The 9865-nt window shown below is 43.8% G+C and overlaps 1 protein-coding gene across 1 annotated transcript; it reads left to right on the forward strand.

Moving 5' to 3' along the window:
• The first annotated feature begins 6355 nt into the window (after positions 1-6355).
• Positions 6356-7598, forward strand: C9H10orf53 (chromosome 9 C10orf53 homolog). The gene is given in 3 exon segments (XM_009987594.2): positions 6356-6504; positions 6506-6540; positions 7534-7598. Coding segments are annotated over 3 exon segments (249 nt in total).
• The last annotated feature ends 2267 nt before the right edge of the window (positions 7599-9865 follow it).

A 9865-nucleotide genomic window follows, 5' to 3' on the forward strand; every position in this document is an offset into this window, starting at 1 on the left:
GAAGCTGTGGGAATTATTTTCCTGAATTCACTTCATGAAGAAACAATGACATAGTTGTTCCAAGGCAAGATAGTACTAGTAATATATTAGCGTAAAACTAAAATGTCATTTGTTTTACCTTGTTGCCATCGTTTAAAACCCTCTAAGTACTAAATCTACCATTTCTTGCTTGAGAGTCAGGGAATAAAGGTTTGGTGTCACTGGCTGAAATGAAGGAGGAAGTACTACGAGCATGTGTTGTACTACCATTTCTAACCATAACCAACTTAGGCCATTTTATCACCTAAAAAATTAAGTAAGTTTGCATATGACATAAATTAAATACTAAGGCATATCAATTAATATCCCCTGCAAGTAGTTCTAAAATATTCACATCTATTCCTGCAAGATTTGCAGGTAAATTAAAAAAAAAATCCCCTATTGGGAACGTTGAGAGTAACACTGTAAATAATAGGCTGATGCCATTAAATCTTGAGAATTTGCACGAAGTTATTTAATACCACCATGCTATTTCCTACATGAAAAAAAGCAGATTATTTAAAAGATTGGCTGCTGTGTATTTCCACAAACAGAATTTAGGAAGATTATACTAGTGTTTGCATGTTCCCCCAGTTGAAAAATGCTGCAGAAATAATTTAGCCTTTATTCTGGTTTGCACTGGCCTCAAGCACAGTCCCATTCTGAAAGCAGCATGTTGGAGATAAGATCCATCACAGGCAACTGGGAGAATTTTGTCCGTAATAAATTGACTTGATTATTTCTTTCTATCAGTGAGCAAAATCCAGTCTGACAGAGAGGCAAAGCACAAAGCATAAATGCAATTCAATCCTACTTAAGACCTTTTTTGTTTGCACAGGAATGAATTTAGTCACTGGGACTAGCAGGAAAGTGTATGCAACCACACAAAATCAAAGAGCAATAAATAACTAGAATGAAGAGGCAAACTTGCAATATAAGGAAGTCTCCAAGCTAGAGCTATAAATACCAGTTTAAGAGTACTGGTACTCATATCAGCTTTGCATCATCCCACTTGGGAGGGATTTATATTTTATATTTGTTAGCAGTAGATGTAGGGTATCGTATTCTGCAATATACAGTAAATTAAATCAGGAAAACAATACAGTATCTGGTAATTCCCATATTCTGTTAATGTTATGCTGAGGGTTTTCTCATTATCTCTTTCATTCCCTACAAATCCTTCCAAGGACTGATATTCTCAGTTACCTTCTCTCAAGCTGAAACATGTTGCCTTGCTTAGAGGTGTTCAGTCATCATTGTTAGAATACAACTTACTTGCTGACTAAAGACACTTACTTACTAACTCCAGTGCAGATCCCTTGCTAGGCAAGCTGGAGCACGCTCGGAAGCCTGGCCAGAGACCGCTTACTTGCCTGTGGAGAAGTGAAGACATTGCTTCTTCCTTTTACATGCTTAAGCACTCTCAAGCCTAAAAGCAGGAGAATAGATTTATTACAATAAACTAGAAGTGCAGATACATTTCTGTCCAAGAACTCTAGACACAGATTCAATAGATATGTATGTCCATGCTTATTTTACTGCCTCTTTGGAGTCACGTACATGCAGTTAAGCAGTCTGCTGGATAAAGGCTATCCACAACCCCATGTATGAAAGCACAGTGGGCCTGATAATCAATTGGAGCAAGTCAGCTATGTTGGAACAAATCAATTGATTTACAGCGATTGAGAGCTGGGCTCATTTTTTTTTAAGTTAATGCATTAAATTAAAAATATATATGTTTCATTACTCCATGAGCTGTGGTTCAAACCAAAGACGAAATCTATTTTTAGATTATATAAATAGTATTATGGCATAAAAGCTGCCCCAAAGTTAGATGTAAAAATATAAAATAAAATAAAATAATCAAGAAAACTGTGAGTCAAACCAAATGTTCACTTAATTAATATACTGTTCAAAATATGACTTTAAATTATTCCTATAATTATGAAAATTACTTTGAAACATTCCTAGTAATTTTGCTTTGTTCTGTCTCATGTCACTATAAAGGCATTCTGCATTTTTAACACAAACATAGCCCTACGATCTCAAGATTTTTTTCATAGAATTGTATGTTTAAAATTATAACCATATTGTAAGTGTACAAAAATGCTGTAAATAGTTGTTTGATTATTTATTAATTTGCTTCTAATGAAACAGATAATTTTATTTTGTATTCCTAGTTCCATAGGTACTGATATTTATTACCTGTGTTTTAATTTTTCCTATTTGGCTGGAATTTTAACAATAGCTCAGACACCATACTCAACACACAGTCACTGAGAATTCAGGCAGAAACTACAACCACACCTGAAATTTTATACAAATTTATCTTTAAGAGCCTCCTACTTGTCTATAGCTGCCGTAACAGGTGTCTTGGAGTCTCCAACACTGGAAAATACTGGTGGTGGAAAATACTGATACCATATTTTCCCTCAAGGAAGAAACCAGTGACCACCCGTATTTCCTATTTATTTAGCTTGCCATTCCATACTTGTATCCATACGTACGGATCCAGTTTTAATATTCAGCCTGAACACCTGAAATGAGCAGCATCAATGAACTCAGTCCCTCCAGAGGAAGGCATTTTCATACATGCTTAACCTTAGCCATTACCCATGCTAAGAGCAGTATCTGCAAAGTACCTGACTTTGTTCGAGAAACTTCAGACTCAGTTCGGGTATGTTTAAATCAGAGAGTCCTGATTAAATTACAGATGGATAAAATTCACAGCGCAGGGCATTACAAACTTCTGGCTTTGCCAGCAGGAGCTTCATAAGGGACTGTGCTCTTTCTCAGTTAACAGAATCCCCTACACCTATGTGGTATGATCCCATGCTGCAGCTGCATCTATTAAGGATTTCAGGAAATAGGTAGTTTTCTTAGGAACTCATTTAAAATTATTTGTATTATACAAATGAATTTCTCTTCTGAAGTTTAAAAATACATAATTTGTGCACATGCACTTACGGAAATCAAATGTGAAGCTTTTAAAATGTTTCCAACCAGAAAACTAGGGAATAGATTGTTCATTATAAAAAGGGAGAAAATCCTGATTGGCAGACTGAGTGTAATCACATTAACGTAACAAGTGGCAATGATTTAACGAGACCTCTTGGTGGGACCCGGGACATACAAACACCCTGCAAAAGAATTTTGAGGAGGTGATTGTTTCACTCTCTCTGTAGGTGTACACCCACATACAAGCAGTACTGGGATGTAGAAATTAAAAAGCCGGGTTTTTTGGGGTTTTTTTTTTTGGTGAACTTACATATTCACAGTGAACAAAAGCAAAAGAAACGTGACTTGAGAGCAGCGGTGGTTTGAGGGTGTGAGAGCCGGGCGGCGCCGCGCTCCGCGCGCTGTCCGAGCCCCTCTGCAGCTCTGCTCGAGCGGGACGTGCTTGTGACAACACAGCTCCACTTCGGTGTATGAGTTGCGGAAGGCATAAAAATATTTTAGTGATACTTTTATTTTTATAATATAGTATAGATTTATGAGAAATGTAAATGTGTATTTATAGCACGTTTTGTTTCTGTTATGTTTTGTGCTCTATCGAAGTATATTTATCTCTATATATTAATATATACGACCTGAAGCGTACGCTGGTACCGCGAACTCAGCTTGTGACAAGACGGGACTCCGCACCGCAAATAAAAGCTACCACAAGAAAGCTCTTGTCGCCTTTCCGTGCCCGGCAGCCCTCTGCTCCCCCCCGCCCCGCGCCGCCTGCCGCGGGGGAGCCCCTGGGCCGGACCCCGCCGCCGCCGCCGCCGCGACCCACCTGCACCTCGGCGCTACGCGCTCCCGGCGGCCGCCCCCGCGGGGAAGGCGCGGCCCCTCACGGGCGGCGCGGCGGGGCGGCACCGCTAACGGCTGCTAACGCCCGCGGCGCGCGCCCGCCCGCCCGTCCGTCCGTCCCCGCGCGGCGCGGCGCCTCCCGCCCGCAGCGCCCGCGCGGCGTTGGCAGTGCCCCGGCGGCTCGTCCGGCAGCACCGGCCGGAGTCCCGCACAGCCCCGTGCCCCGCAGCGCCGCCGCCGGCGGAGGAGGGTCCCCGCCGCCGCCACCAAGCTCTGCCGTCGCCGTGAAAGACGGGCGGCGCAGCCGGCGGGGCGGCAGCGGGGCAGGGCTGGGCGCTGGGCCGTGGCCCCGCACGCTCCGTCTCCGGCGGCCTCGCTGTGGTCGCGCGGCTCGGGCCGGCCGGGCAGCTGCGGGGTGTGCGTGGCAAAGGAAGGCGCGGCTCCTTCAGCACGCCTCGGGAAACGCGAGCGCGTCCGTCCTTTGTGTTTGCTAAAACAAGCTCGTTTTACGGTGTGTGTGTATTTATCTTTTCCAATTACACAACCTCACCAAAAACACAGGCTTTTCAGTCCGAAATAAACTCACAAGGATGAAAACATTTAAGCTCAAATTCATAAAGCGAAGCACTTGCGAGTACAAAGTAACTGTTGCTGCTTACAGCTCGCTTACCATTCCCTGCAGTTAGCACGACACCGGTGGCAGGTACCCCCAGCGCCGGGGGCAGCTGTGCCGTGTTAGGGGGCAGAGCTCCCTCCCACTTCTCGCACCCGCTGCCAGGCCCCGGCTGGGAGCTGCCGGCTGGGAGAACCAGCGCTCCAGGGCCTGGAACGACCTCGCTACAGATCTGACAGGAGCAGTGCTGCAGGGTGTTACAGAGTTGTTAGCTAGTGCTGCGGAACTTCCCTATCCATACCTAAAGCTGCAGTGACATATCACCCGCAGAAAAAGGTGTAGCTATTTTTTCTGATTCATCGTGAATTAAGGATTGGTGTAGACCATTTCTGTTTATTAGGGAATGAGCTGTTCTAGTGCTTTCCAACTATAAGAGGATACATGATAGAAATTTCTGCCTAGCAAAATTAATCTAAGGTTGCAAGATAAATCAAATTGTATGTGTGTGATCTAAAGTATTCAAATAAGTAAAATTTTGTGATTATAAAGGCTTTTGATCACATGCATGCGTCCAAAAAAAGAAAGATAAAGTCAGTATCGGACAAGTCACTATTTGCTTGACACTGGAAACTTACAAAGAGCATGAGGTAATGCAGTACAGAGGCTTCTGGCAATTCATTCAAGTTATCTTACTGGGGTTGCTAGATCATTTCAATGTACTTGACACGGACCAAGAGAGACCAGGCCTCAAGCGAGGGAAACTAGTAAGGTGTATTTTTTTCATTCCGAGCTAACAGTACAGAGATGTCATCTGTTTTATAAATGTGAATTAATTGTGAGAGATTGCCGTTGAGGTTTCCTAGAAAGCAAGGAGAGCTGTCTGATGGGGATGACAGAACAGCAGCTGAGGCTGAAAGCATGCGGCTTTGTGAACCAGACTCCTTCCTCAGCCATTTTCTGTAGTTTTTCCATAAGTTGAGTTAAAATGCTGTGAACAGCTGTCAGAGGTGGACGCAGTTAGGTTAAATGTTTGAGATACACAGACCCTTGCAAGTCATACAGGTACCGTGGAACTGGGATAGAGGAAGCGGAAACTCTACCTGCCTCTACTTTTAAAAGATCGACCAAAGTAACCGATGTGTATCAGTCAGTGTGCTGTCTCAGCCTTAACACATAGCTGATAAAGACCTGGAAATTGAGAGCCTGAATGTTGGCCTATACAGGTGTCTCACTTCTGCCTTGTAAAACAAGTCAATAGAATAAGATGAATTTTAGAAAAAAACTAAACCTATAGGGGCCCAGGCAGAAGCATGTGGCATTTCTGTGTTGCTGGAATTGCAGTATCAGCCAGTTCTCTTATTTCCCTAGTTCTGATTAATTTACAACAAAACTATACAATGTACCGTAATAAACCCAAAATGCACCTAATTCATCTAAAGAAATATGTTAGTCGAGAGAGGATTTTGTCCCTTCTGGTTTGATTCTCAGCTTCACAAAATCTCAAGTCTTTAACATCCTGAGGAATTACTCTTTCAGCAGAAGCGAAATGAATTATGCGTCAATGAACAATTGGGTTATCAAGGTTGTTCACTTAATGTTCCAGCTGTTCTATAGCACCATCTTAACGTTTATTGGAGATTTCTTTTGAATTTAGTCTTATTTCATGGTACTTACAAATAAACGCATTGTGTTTCTTACAGCTGCTGTGCCAGTAAGTAGCAAATACAAGTGCATAATGAATTTCTTGCCTTTTACTGCTGGAACTAGAAATGACAGAGGGTGGAGGCTTCATTCAAAGGAGATCCATTAATGTAATAATAGTGAAGCCAGAGATTAAAGCTGATAGGATTTGTGGGGAGTTTGTACAGCACTTAACTACATTAACACTGTTATTTGCTCCTTGCCCTCATAAGTGCTAAAACTTAGATGCACTCAGAGTTCACAGGAAACAAGCAAATACAGTACTGGCCACTGCTGCTTTGCCCGTGTCCAGCTGTCCTGCAAGCAGATGGACATCGCCCTGTTCTGGAAGAGGTACCAGACTGGAACGCTGTAGAGCTGCTGCTCAACAGGGAGACTATTTCTCTGCAACATCAACGACCTGGATTTTGGTAAGTACAGTTTTATTCATCACAATCTCTCACTGAAAGCACTTACACTTTGAAATGAGTGCTTCCTAAGGCATAAACAGGCTGACTTCTGTTAACATTAACACTTTTAAGCTCTGCACTCCTTTAAATTTGAGGCAGTTTGAAGCGCACAATCAGGAAGAGAGGATGGTCTGGGAGTTCAGGCCATGCTTGGGAGAGCACTGTTTGGGGCCTTCCTGCATGCACCAGCACATGATCACAAGAAAGCCCACTGGGTTTCAGTCCACAGAGATAATGGGACATCCTTTTGCTTTCAGAATACCAAATACTTTTATTTGCTTGACCTTTATTTGGTTTTTTGTCCTCCCCTCCTTCTCCCCCCCAGCAAACATAGATAATGCCATTTCGGTGCCTCACAGAGAGTAATTTTTTTTTTATATCTTTTTTTGCTGCAGGTGAGACAAGAAGCTTCAGGGTTCAAGTTTTCTGATCTCCTGTACTTATAGAGAAAGGCTGAAAGCCGCTGCATCTCACCTCCCCACTATTCAACAGCCTCTCAAGGGCTCGGGAAGGGCAGTTGTGGACCAAGGACAATGGTATTTCCAGCCCCACAGCTTGGGAGGTTTCACCTTCCTGCAAGGAAGGCAGACAGGCCAGGAATTGGGAGGTTCTAGTTCTGCTCCTCTTGGAAATTTCTTCAAACAAAACACATTGTGTTTTTTTTTTTTCCTGAAACCTAGACCTATGCTTGACAGTGAAGTACTAGCTAATAGGCCATGGCTATTCTCTGCTGAACCACCTGCACTGCTGCATTCACTTTGTGCTCCAGTTTGAACTCCAGATCAAAGCTGAATCAATCTCCGATTATGCAGTTAAACAGGGTAGAGCCAAACTAGGTCCAAGTACTGTGAGAGAGAATGCAAAGGAATATGGATGCTAGGATAAGGAGTAGAAATCTAAAAGAAGAATAAATTTACTTGCATGTACATTGTAAGTTATCTTTTTCTCCTTTAGGAGGTGATAGCAAGTTAGATCCACTTTGCGAAGAAGCCTGAAAAGCAGTGTTAAATGCTTACTGATTTGCAAGGACACATGCCCTTTTGCCTTGGTTTTCCGTCAGGCAATTTACTTGCATTACAAAGGTATCAAAAATGTCAGGATACAGTCTGTTCTTTACACTTCTATGCCTCTTAATGAAGCTCTAGGTAATCTTACTTGTTACACCCATGTGTCAACCAAATAAGAATATACTGCCTTTTCCAGAACAGGTCATGTGTTATCACCCTGAACATTACAAATTCACGTAGAACTGTGACGTGCATGTAGTTCTAATAATTTGATTTTTATTAAAAGAAGAATTAAACTCCTGGATAGCTGGCATACTTTCAACTCTCAGGAAGTTTCCCATGTCAAAGATAATAATTTCACAGTCATTAACAGCTGATGATCAAGCCATACATATTCATACAGATGTGCCAGTTCCGCTTTTCTGTTGACCACAAACTGGCACTAGGCAGCAAAGCTGCCGTTTCTAGTGCAGCTGCAGGAGAGACAGGCTGCCCACCATAGAACTAAAGACAGACAAAGCCTATCACTCAGTATCTCCTATCAGCTGTAACAGGCAGGGAGATGGATGCAGTTACAAATAGCCAAACCACATTTACAGCAATACTGATCCAAAACAAAGGTGGTGTCAAAATGACACTATCACTATGCCCAAATTAGGTTCCTTACTGATGACCTAAAGATGCCAGAGGCATTAAACAAACTCAAACACAAAAAGGAAGCCTACAGAGGGTGGAAGCAAGGACAAGTAGCCTGGGAGGAATACAGAGAAATTGTCCACCAGTGACAAGTGATGTTCCTCAGGGGTCGGTATTGGAGCACGTGCTGTTTAACATCTTTGTTGGTGACATGGACAGTGGGATTGAGTGCACCCTCAGCAAGTTTGCAGATGACACCAAGTTGTGTGGTGTTGTGGACACGCTGGAGGGAAGGGATGCCATCCAGAGGGACCTTGACAGGCTGGAGAGGTGGGCCTGTGAGAACCTCAATGAAGTTCAACAAGGCCAAGTGCAATGTCCTGCACATGGGTCAGGGCAATCCCAAGCACAAGTACAGGCTGGGCAGAGAATGAATTGAGAGCGGCACTGAGGAAAAGGACTTGGGGGTGTTGGCTGATGAGAAGTTCAACATGAGCTGACAATGTGCGCTTGCAGCCCAGAAAGCCAACTGTATCCTGGGCTGCATCCAAAGAAGCGTGGCCAGCAGGTCGAGGGAGGTGATTCTGCCCCTCTACTCTGCTCTCCTGAGACCCCACCTGGAATACTGCATTCAGCTCTGGAGTCCCCAACACAAGAAGGACATGGAGCTGCTGGAGCCAGTCCAGAGGAGGGCCACAAAGATGATCCGAGGGCTGGAGCACCTCTCCAATGAAGACAGGCTGAGAGAGTTGGGGCTGTTCAGCCTGGAGAAGAGAAGGCTCCAGGGTGATCTTATCGCAGCCTTCCATTACTTAAAGAGGGCTTACAGGAAAGCTGGAGAGGGACTTTTTACAAGGGTGTGTAGTGATAGGACAAGGGGCAATGGCTTTAAACTGAAAGAGGGCAGATTTAGATTAGATATAAGGAAGAAATTCTTCACACTGAGAGTGGTGAGGCACTGGACCAGGTTGCCCAGAGAAGTTGTGGCTGCCCCATCCCTGGAAGTGTTCAAGGCCAGGTTGGATGAGGCCTTTGAGCAACCTGGTGTAGTGGAGAGTGTCCCTACCCATGGCAGGAGAGGTTGTAACTGGATGATCTTTAAGATCCCTTCCAACTCAAACCATTCTATGATTAAAAAAATATTCTTCACTAAGTGAGAAAAAAATACTCGAAGTTGAACTAAGCAGAAACTGTATTGTCTCTCTAGAAGACCGAAACATTTTTGCTTTCTACGACTCTGATATACAAGATTAGAAAGTGAAAACATTCCACCTGAACCATATTGAGAAGATCAATAACATTGAGCTTGGCACAGATAATGAAGGCACTTTCTGCAGCAGGCACTGGCACAGACAGCAGACTCGGGTATCAGCATCTGCCTCGCTCTAGTTCTGCCCGCACAGCAGTGAGTGAGTCACCCCTTCACTGTCACCCTGACCTGTACCTACTGAGCAGGCTGTCCTGCACCACAACCAAGCTCCAGCCTCCAGCTCCACTGCAGCCCTCAGCACAGAGAGGTGATTTAAAACAACCCCACCCCACTGCATTTGTCCGTGGGACACCAACGGCAGTAAATTTCTCCTCTGGCAGTAAATCATTTATTGGCCTCTTAGGTAAATGCAAAATAATTACATTAAGTTAGT

This window comes from Tauraco erythrolophus, chromosome 9, assembly GCF_009769465.1.
Source record: "Tauraco erythrolophus isolate bTauEry1 chromosome 9, bTauEry1.pri, whole genome shotgun sequence".
NCBI lineage: Eukaryota > Metazoa > Chordata > Aves > Musophagiformes > Musophagidae > Tauraco > Tauraco erythrolophus.